The 17,202-nt window shown below is 40.0% G+C and overlaps 1 protein-coding gene across 4 annotated transcripts in view; it reads right to left on the bottom strand.

Annotated features, from left to right (window-relative positions):
- Positions 1–17,202, bottom strand: part of EMCN (endomucin) — a 154,690-nt gene that overhangs the window by 32,541 nt on the left and 104,947 nt on the right. For 2 of the 4 annotated variants that reach the window (XM_072624227.1, XM_072624228.1), the window contains exons 6-7: positions 4,773–4,829; positions 4,056–4,100 (exon numbers count right to left, since the gene is read on the bottom strand). In XM_072624227.1, the coding sequence (XP_072480328.1) occupies positions 4,056–4,100; positions 4,773–4,829 (102 nt within the window). The remainder of the gene's footprint in view (positions 1–4,055; positions 4,101–4,772; positions 4,830–17,202) is intronic. The other 2 variants (XM_072624229.1, XM_072624230.1) reach the window with 1 other exon arrangement.

Consider the following 17,202-nt stretch of genomic DNA (forward strand, 5'->3'; position numbering starts at 1 on the left):
CACTAAAATTACTTGACCTGGAAATGAATATAAAAGACAACAACACAAAAGGGGCTTTCCCCCACCATGATGAAGCATAGAGAAAGACCATCAGATAGCTGCATGTTGTGTGGGATGATGGCAATGGAAGATAAAGAGAAGACAGAACTACTCAATTCTTTTATTTTACTTCTGTTTTTACCAAGGGGAATGATAGTCATGTGAAAAGGATAGAACTACAGGAAATAGGGAGTGATCTTCCAAGTTAAGTTGCAAGGTAATAAGAACACAGTTTGCTACTTTCAATAAGTTAAAGTTGATAGACCCAAAAGAACGAAACAGGGTATCTCCAAATTCTTAGTGAAATCTGAAGCTGCTCTAAGATTTTAGAGACGCCCTGTAAATCCATGAATGTTCAATAAAGTAGCAGAAGTGATTTCTGAGCTATTGTCAGTGGTCTTTGAAAAGAATATAAAGAATTGAAGAGGTTCCACAGGTCTTAGAGATAGAAATGTGTCTCTAAGGGGAGTCCTCATTGATTTTGGCTTTGATTCCTGGCAAAAATTTTAGGATATCTTATTAAAATAACAGATGGTTTGTGGTATTTAAAAAAGTGAAGTAGTTTTTCCCTTTTATTTCTTTTCTATTCTTTGTTACAAGTGAAATGGCTTTCTGGGTAGAGAGATATATTTGGAATGAGGGTGATATGAAAACAAAAGATATAAAAAATTTAAAAAATCCTTTAAATCTATAAAAGGAGAAACAATAATCACCAAGAACAAGTATGATGACTTTAGGAATAGGTCATGCCAGTCTCTAACATCATTTCTTTTTCTTTTAATATTATGACTTGAGTAGAACTTCAGAGGAATGCCAAAGACATAACATACCTCTTTTTCACCAAAGAATTTGACAAATCTCTTGTGCCATTCTTACAGATAAAATAAGAAGATGCAGCCTAGATGCTAAAATAGTTTTGTGGATGCAGGAATAGTTGAATGACTCATGAATATATCTCTCCTTCTATTCCTCCATGCATCCATCCATCTATCCATCCATTCATCCATCCTTCTATCTGTCTGTCTATCTTAGTGGAGTGCCCCAGGGATCTCTTTGGCTTTGAGGTTAGTCAGCATTTTTACTGGTAACTTCAATAAAAGGATGACTGTCATATATTGTTTTAGGAGGGATTAAAGTTCTCTCTCTCTCTCTCTCTTTCCCTTTTCCTGGTGTCAAATTTATAAGATGACACAAAATGAGAAAGGCTGATAAATGTCATGGATGACAGAATCCGGGTCTAAAACATGTTCAGTAGATCAAGGAATAGGCTAAATCTAACAAGTTGAAATTTAATAGCAGTAAATGAAAGCCCTGAACTGGGGCTCACAATATCAATTGTTTGAGTATGGGATGGGACAAATATAGCCAGATGACAGTTTTACATGGAAAAAGACCTGGAGTTTTTAATGAAATGCAGACCCAGTTTGTGTAAATAGTCTGACATAGGAATCACTGGAACTTAGGCTATGTTGAGAGTGGAAGAAGACCTAGGGAACCCAGAAGTTAGCAGGCAATAAATAGTCTTACTACTGTTGGTTGTCTTTTCTACCTTAGGTAGACCACATCTGGATTTTGCATTCTTTTCCTGAGAGTCACATTTTAGGAGATACACTGATTAAGTGGAAGCAAGTTCAGAGTAGAGGAACCAGGATGACATGAGCATGAGAAACTGAGCCATATGAAGGCTTGCTGAAAGAGAAAGAGATGCTTAGTCTAAGGAAGGTGAGAGGGGCTATATGACCACCATCTTCAAGGATAACAAGGAGTACCATGTGAACAAGAAATTAGACTTGCACTGTTTGGTCCCAAAGACCACAGTCAGAAGTAGAAGTTGCAGTGAGGCCAAGATAAAGCAAAATTTCCCAATTTTCTCAGCAGGCAGTGAATTCCCTCTCCTTAAAGATGCTCCAGAAAAAATTGAAGGGCCATTTATTGGACCCATTTTATGAGGGACTCCTGTTCTGATATGAGTTGAACCAAATGCTCAAGAAACTCCCTTCAGGTCTGAGATTCTATTATTTTTTGAATCTATAGTTGTTATTTCAGATTAATCCACTTGATGTCAGCCTTGTAACCTTTCTGGGAGAAAAATTGGTTTCCATGAAGAAGGGAAATCTATCACTTTTCTCCCCTCACCAGTCCTCTAAATAATTTGTAGCTCCTCTTTGGAAAACTGAGGTAGAAATAGGGTACTTAGGGAGATACGGGATCCTCTAACAATGTAGGTTTACCCACAGCTCCACATTAGCCTTCGTATGATGGTATACCTCATTTAGTGACTGTACACATGGCCCAATTGTATGCTGTTTCCATCAAACTCAAGACTTCTAAAGAAATGGGTTCCCTGCCCTCCCCTCCCCCCATACACATAATGCCCCTTCAAAGGAATAGAAGGCGGGAAAGGAAATAAGATATAATTTCAATTCAAAGAAAATTAAAGCTAAGCTTTTAATGTTAAGGAGAAAATGACTCCTATTAAAAACAAAGGGATATTCCTGCAACAATTTGGAGGAGTAAAGTAGAATTTTTCTGCTTACTTCCTTCTTAGAATGTGACAGTTTTTGTGGTTGTTTCTTTGAACATCCATCGTTGTTTCTCATGGGTATTTCCGAGGTAAGAGAAATAATTCTGAGAAAAAGCTTATGCAATGAAGGGGAGAGTGTGTATGTGTGTGTGTGTGTGTGTGTGTGTGTGTGTGTGTGTACACGTATACACACAGAAATACCCACAGAAATGTATATATATATATACATATGTGTATATATGATTGTATACCTGTTTGCATGTATTTTTTTATATGTATGCATATGGATAGCATAGAAACACAGTTTTTTCCATTCCATCCTCATATTTTCCAAATCATAGATAGTCCTGGCAAAAAAGACTTCTTTCATCACCAGGAAATGAGAATTTCTAGTTTTATACTTCATTGTAAAGGCTAGGCACATTGTAAGCCTTTAGGTTGAATTAACTGGAATATAAGTAAGGACATCAATATCCATCCATATCCATGAATGAAAACATGCCTAAATTAACATGTATATTTGGATTCCATGTTGGAAAATGAAGTCATTTCTTTCTCTCACAGGGCACCTAGGTAATATAATGGGTAGAGCACAGGACCTAGAGCCAAGAAGACTGAGTTCAACTCTGGCCTTTGACACTTACTAGATGTCTGATCCCAGACAAATCACTCGATCTCTGTTTGCCTCAACTTCCTTATATGTAACATGGGTATAGTAATAGCACCTACATCCCATGGTGATTGTGAAGATCAAATGAGATATTTGCAAAATGTTTAGCACAGTGCCTGACAAATAATATATACTATAGGAATGTTAGCTATTATTATTTCAGGTACAAATGCTTCTCTTGGATTAAATTAGCAAGTTATTGTCCTCACTATATCCAACTAGAACTCCAATTCATGAATTTTCTAATCATTCTTACCTACTCCAGACATTAGCTATTAACCTTTAAAGGTACTCATTCTATGAACTCATATGTGCATTAAAGGTAAATAATGAGAAAAGTTTTGTCTATGTGTGTATGTGCTAGACTGAAAGTCTGTTAAGGTTCACTTGTACATAGTTTTTGGTGTTTGTACTCTATGGGGCATCTGCGTTTTGTCACATCAATTCCACCTTCATCCTTGGTAGTAATTGTAGTGCCCTAGGGTGAGTGAACAATGTAGACTGGATGCTTGTTAAGTCTTACCTCCCTCTCAGGGGATACTCACAGCAGGGATGCTTAGATTGCTTTTATAATGGGGTATTTGGTTCACCAAAGTTGGAGATAAGGCTACCTGGGCTGTAATGACTTCCCTTCTGCTAGATATACTCACCAACACACACACACACACACACACACACACACAACACACACACACACACACACACACACACACACACACACAGTCTACCACCTTTTCCTGACTGCCCTGCTTTTTTCCTTAGCCTGGCTTTTGACCACTAGAGATTCTGAAGTTTAGGGAATTAAGTTTCATATTTACTCACTGGAATAAGAAGGGTTGGTCAGAAGGGAGCTTGTGTTGCCAGAATCTGTCATTTAAAAGAGAGAGAGAGAGAGAGAGAGAGAGAGAGAGAGAGAGAGAGAGAGAGAGAGAGAGAGAGAGAGAGAGAGAGAGAGAGAGAGAGAGGGAGAGAGGGAGAGAGAGAGAGAAGGAGGGAGGGAGGGAGGGAGAGAGATTGTATCTTGAGTTAGGACAAATGTTTTCAGTGATAATTGTGGTTTTATGGCCTCATTCCATGATGATGGCCAATTTAAGCCTCTTCTGGAATAAAGCTTATTTATCACTAAGGCCCCAACTTCTTCCTTCCATCCCCACCCCAGGGTCTATGTCAGATAGAAATGCCCCATAGGAGAACTGCCTGAAGTATTAGAAAAGAATTGGGTCATGGATGCCTCCAAAGGCCAATTTTGTCCTTACAGACTCAGATCCAGGCCCAGGAATGCTCATGGACTTCCTGAGGAGAATACATGAGAAATAATACTGATTCTGAACTCCCTTGCTTGCTGTTTAAATCACTCCCAACTACTGCAGGCAAACACAGGAATATCTGGACAATGGAACTTAACCAGAAATTTCTCTTCTCTCTGTGATATTTCCATGGAATAGCAAATCACCCCCATTCTGAAAGACTTATAGCTTTATCCCAAAGAGGGGAAAAGGAGAGGGTCATAATTCCCATTCCAGACGTAGAGAGTCAGACCTTTGGAGTTTTCCTGGTTCTTGATGTAGGGTGTGGTAATCATTTCCAAAGTATTTGCTGTGGAAAGAAAACAAACTCAGAGTCACTGTATGCTTCTTAGTTCATGTCTTTGCAAAGTTTAGTTTTGGGGTTGTGTACCTGTGAAATTGATTTCTTGGGCTGGGTTAATAATAGCTAGATTTTGACTACTACTACTACTACTGCTACTACTACTACTACTGCTGCTGCTGCTGCTGCTGCTGTTGCTACTAATACTACTACTTCTACTATTGTTTCTACTACTACTGGTACTACTACTGGTACTACTACTACTTCTACTACTGTTACTAGTACTATTGTTACTACTGCTGCTACCACCACTATTGCTAATGCTACTACTACTGCTACTGTTACTATTACTGCATTTTCTACTGTTACTATTACTGCAGCTGCTACTGTTACTACTATTGCTCCTATTGCTATTACTACATCTGTTACTGTTATCTACCACCATTGCCACTATTACTGCTACGGTTGTTACTACTACTACTACCACTACTTTCGCTACTACTACTACTGCTACTGTTACTATTACTGCAGCTGCTACTGTTACTACTATTGCTACCACTACTACTATTGCTACTGTTGCTATTACTGTATCTGTTACTGTTATCTACCACCATCACCACTACTACTGCTACTGTTACTACTACTACCATCGCTACTCCTATTGCTACTGTTACTATTACTGCAGCTGCTACTGTTACTACTATTGCTACTGCTGCTACCACTACTATTGCTACTGTTACTACTATTGCTACCGTTGCTATTACTACATCTGCTACTGTTCTCCACCACCATCACCACTACTACTGCTACTGTTACTATTACTGCAGCTGCTACTGTTACTACTACAGCTACCACTACTACTACTGCTACTGTTGCTACAACTACTACTACTACTACTATAGCTACTAGCTAACATTTATGTAGCACTTAATATGCACCAAGCACTGTGTTATGATAATAATATGTTATGATGATAATAAGTAATAATAACAGATTTCCATAAGTATTTATAGCTCACAATGCATTTATTTCACTCGCTCTCCACAACAGCCCTGTGAGGCAGGAAGTGAAAGCATTCTTAACCCCATTATATAAGCAAGGAAACTTAGCTTCAGAAAGGCAATATCAACGAAAAAAATCAATCAAAAAGTTATCAAGTTCTTATTACATGCCAACTGTTGGTGTAAAGCCACAGACATACAAAGATAACGTGAAATAGTGCCTGCCCTCACAGAGCTTACATTCTACCATTTTCTCAAAATCTCACACCTTGCAAATTTAGGATTGACACTCAGGTCTTTCTGATTTCAAAATCATTAATCTCTTAAACCAGCATCTTTGCACATTTGTTAATACCATATACTACTGGGTATATATTTGTATTATATTGTACAGATGTATTTGTTAACACCATATACTACTTCCATTTGAATTGTCTTAGGAAGATTCTGAAGATCACCTGGAGGATCAGGTACCCGACACTGAGGTCCTTACTTAATTAAACTAAACTGAAGCAAAATGCCAAGCATTCACACTCTGCTTCAGAGAGCACAACTCTGGTGGGCTGGCCATGTTATCTGAATGTAAAATATATGCTTGCCCAAGAGATTGTTTTATGGAGAACTTACACAGGGCAAGCATTCACATGGTGGTCAGAAGAAGAGATACAAGGACACTCTCAAGGTCTCACTTAAGGACTTTGGAATGGATTAGGTGACATGGAAGACACCGGCACAGGACCACTCATCATGGCATGCCCACATCAGAAAGGGTGTTGTGCAGTATGAGCAAAGCAGAATTGAAACAGCTCAAAGGACATGAAGGATGAACAGACTTAGAGAATCCACACCAAATGTTCACACAGAGTATTTGTGCTTGACCTGTGATAGAGCATTCTGAGCTCATAATGGTCTGATAAGTCATAGTGAAAACTGACTCTAGCACAGGGATGCCATTTTGGTTGTCTTCGAGAACAAAAGACAACCATACTATTGGTTGGTAAGACTTTTTCATTTTTTTGCTGAGTATTTGAAATGGAAAAGAACTCACAGGACTCCAGATTTTTTTTTTTACTTATTCTTGGATTCAAGGAGAAAATGTTGTAAAAAGAAGCTTCAGGGGGAGATTGAAGACTGAATTTATTTACTTTTCTCCTGATAAAGTTTAGCTAATGTCAGATGTTGAGGCTTTGTTCAGGGAGCTACCATGCAGGCAATTTTCAGTGACAAGAGACTGCTGAGTCTTAGAACATTGGGAAAAGTAAAGCAACTCTCTGCCTTCAGGCTAACTTCTGGTAGGAATGAATTCTAACTTCATTTAACCTGTAATCTGGGATTTATTTGATTGAATTGAAGATAATTCCTTTTGTGCTTTTCTTACTGGAACTGAACTCTTTGTAATTTACCACCCTCTACCTGGTACCCTCCAAATTAAAAATAAAATTTTATTTGGGCCCAGAAATCTCTCACTACCCCCAAATGCCCATAGATTTACATTACTGGTAAGGAGATGTGGTTGTGAATTCAACTTTACCATAAGGAGATGTGTTTGTGAATTCAACTTTACCAACAGTTGCTGTAGTTGGAATTCAAAAATAGATTAAAAACATTCTTTACAGAGATGAACCTGGCCTACATAGCTCCTCCATCTTCCAAGTCATTAGACTTCTTCACAAGATGGGGGCGATGATAATCTAAGTTTCCAAGTACAATGATAGTTAAATTAGTCAGTGCATGTTAACAAACTGCCTATTATCTTGTAGGGGTATTGGAGTATCAAGGCTGTTTTCCTGAACTAGATTATACCACCTTCTATAACACACTGGTCCCCTTTCTTTATCTTTCCAAATTTATATTTCAAGTTACATAGAGTTCTATTAGTTTGCACCTGACATTTACTCTTCCTCTTTCAGGGGTGGGGTGGTATAAGTGTTCAGATGTCATTTTCCTATCTGCCTACCAGGCTACATCCTCTAAACTATAATCTACTAGAGGCCAGGACTTTTATCTTCAGTTTCATTTGTGCTACGTATAACCCCCACCAGTCCAAACAATCAAATACTAAGTCATGTAAATGACAAGTGGTACTGGATTGGGCACAAGACCACATTATCACATCAATGAGACCCCTCTGGCTTGCTCTGTGTCTTGGCCCTTTCTCTTTGTGCCACCCACAGCCTGGCACACAGTGCTCTCCTGTGCATTTTTGACATCTGTGGGGGAAGAATACTGTTTAGAGCCTGTATCCTTCTTGCCATGCAAAAGATCTGTGGGAGGAAGCTAGATATATGCCCATAAGAACAAAGAAAAATGTCAGGCTAGTGCACCAAGCAGGCAGAAAGAGAGAATAATAAATGAAAATGCAGGAACTAACTGAAACTTCTCCACTTTTCATTGCTGTTTCCAGAGTCAAATGTCTTAAGGAGAGAAGAATGCTCTCTAAGCAGTGTTTGGAGAGAACAAAATGGCTGGTTACATTAATCAACAGTACAAATCCTCAGGGGATTTCCCAAGATTTTACTTTTAGGACCCCAATGTACTACCTTTAGGCAATTATTTGAATTTGAATCACACATGAAAATCCAAACACATTTATTACTAGCACATAGCCAGGTGAGATGACAGTTCTAGCACTGAGTAAAAATGACTTAGTTCAAGGTATATCTACATGCTTTCTTGCTTGTATTTTTTTTTTTTTGCTTTGACCCAGTGGCCAGCGGCAGTTTCTCTAAGTCCAGAGAAAAGGAAATAGAATCATCTTCCTCTCATAAAAATGACAAACCTATCTCAGTGAAGGATGCATTTGCATCTCAAGCACTTGAGCTGGGTCTTCTTAGTAGATAGAATCATGGTATTATCTTAAAGGGAAATAGGGTTACACATGGATCATCTTTGTGTATCTTATTGTCATCACTAAGGTGAGACAGATGGTACTTTTTTCCAGGTACCAACATCTGGGGGATACCATCTCTATGATACGATGCTGGAATTATCATTCTTCTGTTTTGTTATCCTTGACTTCCCCAAAATCTCACAGGAATTGTTGAATGAAAATGAAGATAGGAGGAAAGACAGGTCCCAGGACTGGCAAACAGAATTGTTATGGTGTTAATGGCAAGTAGAGATGCACCTTAATTATTTTTGTATGTCTTATTGTTGGAGCCATAAATGGAGTGGGGTGGAATAGGGCTTTTCTCTGGGTGTCAATACCTCTTTACTGCAGTCTGTCATGCTCCCACCTCATGTTCCTCTGCTCAATCAATAGTAAATATGTATTTATTAACCATTTGTTACATACCAGGCACTGTCATAAATTTTGAGGTTACAAAAAAGGGAGGAATAGCTCCTGCTCTCAAGATACATGCATTCCAATGAAAGAGACAACATGTAAAAAACCTGGTAAATACAACATAAACATACACATATATGTGATACATATTATTTGTTAGATAGATTAGATTAGATGGAAATTAATTTGAGAGTGGAAGGCACTAGCAGCTGGAGAGATCAGGATATGTTTGCTGCAGAAGGAGAGATTTGAGCTGAGTCTTACAGGAATAAAGAGACAATGAGAGGTGGAGATGAGGGGGAAGAGCATTTCATACATGAGGGGGATCACCAGTGTAAAAATGTGTGTGGGTGTGTGTGTTCATCCTTTGTTGCCGAAGAAGACCATGCCATCACTTGCACTTGACTTTGTTTTGAGTGAGGGAGGGCTGTGGAGGTCACCAGCCTCACTTCTCCTCCAGAGCCATCTGAATCCAGTGACCAGATATTCATCAGGATGACTGGGGATGACCCAGGATGAGGCAATTGGGGTTAAGTGAGTTGCCCAAGGTCACACAGCTAGTGAGTGTCAAGTGTCTGAGGTGAGATCTGAGCTCAGGTCCTCCTGACTCCTGTACTGGTGCTCTATCCACTGCACCACCTAGCTGCCTCACCAGTAGAAAAATATAGAAAAGGAAACAGAGCATTATGTGTAAGGATTAGTGAGTAATTGGACTGCAGAGTTTGTGGAAAAGAGTAGAGTATAAAAAGATTGGAAAGATGGGAAGGGGTTATGAAAAGTTGCAAATGCCAAAAAGAGGCATTCATATCACATCCTAAGGGAACATGGAATCACTGGAGTTCATTAAGTAATGGAAGTAACATGGTCAGATCTATGCTTTAGAAAAATCATTGTTCTCCCTATCCTAAGTCTCTCCTCATTTCAACCCATGTTCCACTCAGCTTCCAAGGTGATATAGTTAGCACTGATAATAAGCTCAAGGAAGGTTTTTTTTTTAAAGGAGTTTGTCCTACAGATAGGGAGAGTTTGATAATGAGATCAAATAGCGATCTTAGGGGGTGATCTGTTAGAGATGATGGGAGGGGATAGGGTCAAGCATGTATGTGGGGGGATGACCTAGGCAAGGAAAAGGTATACTTTCTCACCTGAGATCAGTGAAAGAGCAAATAAGGATGGAAGATGTCTGAAGGACATGAGATGAGTAAGAGACGAGAAGGGGAAACTCTTAGTAAATGGCTTCCACTTTTTAAAATTGAAATATGAGGAAAGGGGTAGAGTCAAGATGGTGGAGTGAAAGGAAGCAACATAACCAAACTCTCCTTCATAAACATCTCCAACAAATCTAGAAAGTGCACCAAGCTGAATTCTGATGATAAAATCCAGAAATAAAATTCACAGTCAATTATTTCTCTAGACAAACTCTGCAAAGAGAAACAGTCTGCAAAAACTGAGGAAAGGTCAGGCAAGGATTACACTGTGTAGGACACTTCAGAATTGAGGCAGAGGCTAGACACCAGAGCAAGAAAGGGCTCTAGACCCAAACTGCGGCACTCCCATACCCATTCTGAGCTATTGTGATAAGGACCTGGGAAAACTGTCAGCCATGTTGACCACAACCCAGTCCTGAGTCCCAGATCCTGGGTAGAGCAAAAAGGGAACTTGTGCAAGGGAGTGTCATTCCCTGATAGGAAGGCGTTGAGATGTGTGTGGAGAAAAGAGGTGATTTGGAAGCCAGAAACAAGCAGCAGTAATATGGCTCAAACTATTGTTGTTGTTGTGTTCGTCCTTCATTTTCGAAGAGAACCATGACATCAGAGGAATGATGACATGACTTGCGCTTGACTTTGTTTTGAGTGAGGGAGGGCTGTGCAGGTCACCAGCCTCGCTTCTTCTGAGTCATCTGGATTCAGTGACCAGATATTCATCAGGATTACTGGAGATGGCCCACGATGCAATAGGAGACCTTGGCCTTTTAGGCTAAGGCCTTTTCAGATACTCACTTAAAGTGAGGTAATGCCCATTCAGTGAATAGGTACCTTTAAAAGGTAGTCAGGGGGATGGCCCCGTTAATAGAAATGCGAAAATAAATAAATAAATAAATAGCTCTGGGAGGGGCAGGAGCTCAGGATTGTTGTTTTGAAGAGAAACTGTTATTGCTGACATTCACTCTAAGCCAGGAGGGTCCAAAACCAGATGTTGAGTGGAGGTTGGGCAGGGACCCTTTGCTGTTTCAAAGTGCACAGGGTCCAAGGCTTTAGGGGAGACAAGAAAGAAAGAAAGAAGGGAAGGGAAGGAAAGGAGGTACCTAGATAGCTGGGTCCTCATTTAGGCAGCTCAGCTTACTCATAGGTTGTTTGCGTCCTTCATTTTTGAAGAGGACTATGACATCAGAGGAATGATGACTTGACTTGTACTTAACTTTGTTTTGAGTGAGGCAGAGCTGTGTGCGGTCACCAGTCTCACTTTCTCCTCCTAAGCCATCTGGTTCAAACTACAGGTGCAAAGCAAGATCTCCTATCCAACTTTTAGCCCAGATTGTAGAGGATTAACTAGAGTAAGTATCCCAGATCAAAGAGAATCCTACAATTATGCAGCTCCGAACCAATGGAGCTTCCCAGTTGGTTGGTAGAGGAGCCCAGCAGCAGTCTATTCTTGCATAGACCCAAGCTCAGGTCAGAATTTTTCAAAGCTCAGACCAGGGTGGGAAGCAACTATCAGATTTTGCCCTGCATTAGGCCATTTTGGGAGCCCTGAAAGCTTGCACATCACCAGCCTGTTCATGAGACCTTAGAGTAAAACAACACCCACTACTCCCATGAAAGCAGAAACAGTCTTATCCCAGATGTTCCCTCCAGAAATGTGGCAGAGTCTAGCTCTAACATCAAGTCCAAAGTCAAGAACTAGACTGAAAAAATGGGAAAACTCCAAAAGAACTCTGTCATAACTAGATATTATGGCAGCAAGGACACTCAAGGCATAAATGCAGAAGCACAAAATGATTCCCAAACATCTATAAGCCAAACTTCAAAGATCAACACAGACTGGACACAAACTCAACTAGAATTATTAGAGAGATTAAAAAATACTTAAATATTTGTATAAAGTGAATGAGAATGCTTGAGCAAAAAATAAAATAGAAATTAGAGCTATGGAAGAAAGAACTGAAAGGGAATTGACAGCTTGACAAAAGTACAAAACCTTGACCAAATAACAAACTCTCTGAAGATTCAAATGGACCAAATAGATGCCAATATCTCCACAAGGAAACAATAAATATTAAAACAAAGTCAAAAAACTGAAAAACACATTAAAGAAGATGTAAGGTATTTCATAGCAAAAGCAACTGATGTGGAAAACAGATCAAGGAGAAGAAAAAAAGTCATCAGACTATCTGAAACTCTCTTTAAAAAAAGAGCTTACACACCAAATTACAAGAAATCTTCAAAGAAAACCTCATATCTCTTAGAAGCAGAAGACAAAGTGGAAATAGACACCTGACACATCTCACAAGAGACCCCAAAATGAAAACTCCTATGAGCCTCACAGCTAAGATCTAGAGTGTCCATGTCAAAAAAAAAAGAAAAGAAAAGAAAAGAAAAGAAAATACTATGAACAGTCAGAAAGGAGAATTCAGGTGCTGAGGAACCATAGGAAGGATTACACACAGTTTAGCAGCTACTCCTATGAAAGTATGTGGAACCTGGAAAACCATATTACAGAAGGCAAAGAATATATGCTTACAGACAAGAATAACTTACCCAGCAAAACTGACTATAATGTTACAGGAGAAAAATGCACCTTTAATTGAAATAGAAGCCTTCTAAGTATTCCTGCTCAAAAGGTCAAAGCTGTTGAGAAACTTTGAAGTTGAAACATGAGAGTGAAGAGAAAGATTAAAAGGTAAGTATAGATGCACAATGTTAAAGATGAACTACTTACATTTTGGAGGGGTTTAGGGGAGAGCTCAAGCAAGTCCCTGCTTTTACTATGCCACCTTGGCTCTGACCAAACTAGTTACATTTTAATATGGGGAGTTGATATACATATTCCCACTGGTTCCTATCATCATCAAGGTTCATAGAAGGAGTTCAATTAGTCAAGGCTTAGTAATGGCTCTGTTATATCTTGGTGATATTAAGAAAGAATGGAAACAGAAGAAGAGGGATACACTGGGGTGGAGGAGGCATGGAGGAAGGAGAGGAAAGGAAGATTAGCTAAAATTATCACATATAATCAGGGTTCACAAGCAGACAACTACAAATAAGGAAGACAAGATGGGGGTGAAAGTGGTTGATAGTTGAATCTCACCCTCATCTGAACTGGCCAAAAGAAGGGAGAATTCTCTTTCTCTCTCTGTCTCTGTCTGTCTATGTCTCTGTCTCTGTCTCTGTCTCTGTCTCTCTCTGTCTCTCTCTCTCTCTCTCTCTCTCTCTCTCTCTCTCTCTCTCTCTCTCTCTCTCTCAAATTGAGGATAGAAACACATTCTACACAGAGTTAATGTGAAAAGGGTAAAAGGCAGGAGAGGGAATTAGAAAGTAGACAAATTGAGGGAGAGTTTAGTTCTAAACAAAATAAGTTCAAATAATGTACAAAAGTATTTTCAAGGTGGTAAAGAATGGGAATCTGAGAGTACGACTATGTTTTGGGGAATGGTGAACAAGTTATGGTATATAAGTGTGATAGAACGGTTGTTGTCCTTCATCTTCGAAGAGGACCAAAATGACATCACCATGATAAAGTGAAATTTCAGTGTGTCCAACTGTGGTTGATCAGACCAATACACTCTTGGAATGTTCTATCACAGGTTGAGTATAGATAGTCCGTGTGAATATTTGAGGTGGATATCGCAAATTTGTGTGTCCTGCATTTCATTTGTGCTGTCTCAGTTCTGTTTTGCTCAAAGAGCACAGTGCCCTTTCTTATGTGGGCATGCCATGCTGAGCAGTCCTGTGCCAGCGTGTCCCATTTTGCACAGTCAAATCCAGAGTTCTTGGGAGAGATCTTGGGAGTGTCCTTGTAAAGCTTCTTCTGGACACCATGTGATCACCTGCCCCATGTGAGTTCTCCATAAAATAGTCTTTTTGGCTAGCATACATTTTGCATTAGAACAACGTGGCCAGTACATCGGAGTTGTGCTCTCAGAAGCATAGTTTGAATACTTGGCAGTTCAGCTCAAGCAAGGACTTCAAGGTCTGGTACCTTATCCTGCCAGGTGATCCTCAGAATCTTCCTAAGACAGTTCAAATGGACGTGATTCAGTTTCCTGGCATGGTGCTGGTAGACTCCATGTTTCACAATCATGTAACAATGAGGTCAGCACAATGGCTCTGTAGACCTTCAGTTTGGTAGTCAGTCTAATGCCTCTTCTCTCCCAAACTTCTTCGGAGCCTCCCAAACACTGAGCTAGCTCTGGCAATGCATGCATCAACCTCATTGCCAATGTGTACCACCAAGGTAAGTGAACTTATCCACAGCATTCAAAACTTCTCCATTTATTATAAGCCCTGGTTCCATGTATGGATGGTGTGGTGATGGCTGATAGAGCACCTGTGTTTTCTTGGTATTAATTATTAGGCCAAAATTAATACAAGCAGCAGAGAATTGATCCATACTTTGTTGCTTCTGAGCTTCAGAGGCTGCATTGAGTGCACAATCATCTGCAAACAGAAAATCATGCACCAGCTCTCTCTCCACTTTGGTATTGGCTTGTAGCCTTTTCAAATTGAAGAACTTACCATCAGTATGATACTTGACCTTCATGTGGCGTTCATCCTCATTGAAAGCATTTGTAAACATGGCATGGGAGCAAGCACACAGTCCTGTTTCACTCTATTGGTGACTGGGAAAGCACGAGAACATTTTCCATTAACCAGAACCCGAGCAAACATGCCATCATGAAATTGACATACAATATTGATGAACTGCTCTGGGCAACCAAATGTTGACATAATTTTACATAATCCCTCACAACTAACAGTATCAAAGGCCTTGGTCGGATCTACAAATATTGTGTACAGACCTCTGTTCTGCTCCTGGCATTTCTCTTGGAGTTGTTGGACAGCAAACACCATATTGACTCTTCCTTGGCCCTTTCTGAAGCCACACTGGCTCTCAGGTATATGATCATATTCCAGGTGATGGATCAGTCTATTAAGGAGGACTCTAGCAAGAACTGTGCTAGCAGTGACTAAGAGAGAGATCCCCTGTGATTGTCACAGGACAATCTATACCCCTTATCTTTATAGAGATGGATAATGGAGGAATCCTTGAACTCCTAGGGGATAACCTCCTCTTGCCATATAGCCTGGAAAATTTCAGTCAGCTATTGTATGAGCAATGGTCCCCCTACCTTGTAAATCTCAGCTGGAATAGAATCAGCACCAGGTGCTTTGCCACATGAAAGGTGCCTAATGGCCCTCAAAACCTCTTCTTCGCTTGGAAGTTCAGCTAAGAGAGGATTGACTTCAACCTGAAGTAAACGGTCAATGGCCTCAGCATTGATTGATGATGATCTGTTGAAAACACTATGGAAGTGTTCAGTTCATCTCTCTAGGATCATATCCTTATCACTAATCAATGTGGTTCCATCAGCACTGAGGAGTTGTGATGCACCATAGGTTTTTGGTCCATAAATAGCTTTCAGGGAATTATAAAAGCACTTTGGATTGTTACTATCAGCATAAAACTGAATTTCATCTGCCTTCTTATTAAGTCAGAAATCTTGCATCTCTCTAAACTTTGCTTGTACTTTGCTTTTGATGGAATTACGTGTTGCCTTCTTAGAGGTGGATGAACTATTTTCCTGGTAAATCCTGTGGACTTTTCATTTTTCATTTAGCAGCTTCTGAACTTCTCACCATTTTCATCAAACTACTCTTGGTGTTTGTGAGTGTTCTCACACAGATGAGCCAATGCAGTTCTGTACTCCAAATCTCTGAAAGGTGCCCACTCCTTTTCTGCTCCACTGTAGCCAAGTGTGTGTTGGCTCAACTTTCCCTCCAAGTTAGCAACAAAGTGTTCACACTCAGAGAAGAGCTCTAATTGGTTGACATTAATTCTTCTGGTAGTCATTTTGCCTTGGGGGCAGTGATTTTGATGGATGTGAATATTTAGCTTAGAAAGAATAAGTCTATGATCAGTCCAGCACTCTGCACCACACGTTGTCTTTGTCACTCTCACATCTTGTCTGTCTCTTCTCCTTACAATCACATAGTTTATTAGATGCCAATGTTTGCTGCATGGGTGCATCCGTGAAGTTTTATTGCACTTAGGTAAAAGGAAGACAGTGTTGGTGATGAGAAGGTCATGAGATGCACAAGACTTCAGCAGTAAATGACCATTGCTGTTGTTGTTTCCAACTCCATTCCTCCCTAGGACTCCCTGCCAAGTCTGGTAGTCTGAGCCTACTCTAGCATTAAAGTTGCCCAGAATTATAAACTTGTGTTCTTGTGGCACATTGACGATAAGGGTCATAAAATTTTTCTTTGACTTCATCAGGGTTTTTCATGGTTGGAGCATAGGCACTGATGTTGGTGGCATGGTATTTTCTTGCAAGTGGCAATCACATTGTCATGAACCTGTCATTCACTCCTTTTGGCAGGCATACCAGCTTATTGATTAGATTAGTTTTGATTGCAAAACCCACACCAACTTCACAGTGCTCTCCTTCACTGCATCCACTCCAGAAAAATGTGCGTCCAGCTCCAACTTCAGTAAACTGGCCTTCATTTGCAAACCTTGTGTCATTGAATGTGATACCTGTTAAGCTCTCTTGCAACAAGAGCAGTTCTTCTTTCAGGTCTACTGGATTTTATGTTGTCTATTAGTGTGCACACGTTCCATGTGCCTATGGTGAGTGGAATCATCTTTGCAGATGTTTTCATATATCTTGTACATTTTTTTTGTGTTTCGATTGCATAGTGGGATTCCCCGCCAGTCATGGTAATCAGGTCAGGGTGGGGTAAACAGACAATGTTTAGGGCACGTTTTTTAGCCCCCTTCCTCACACCAGGAGGTGAATAGTGCAATCCTTAAAAGGTTGCTCAGACACCCAGGGGTTGCTGAGTCCCACTGCTGCTTCCAGTGAGAAACAACC

This window comes from Notamacropus eugenii, chromosome 7 (assembly GCF_028372415.1).
Source record: "Notamacropus eugenii isolate mMacEug1 chromosome 7, mMacEug1.pri_v2, whole genome shotgun sequence".
NCBI lineage: Eukaryota > Metazoa > Chordata > Mammalia > Diprotodontia > Macropodidae > Notamacropus > Notamacropus eugenii.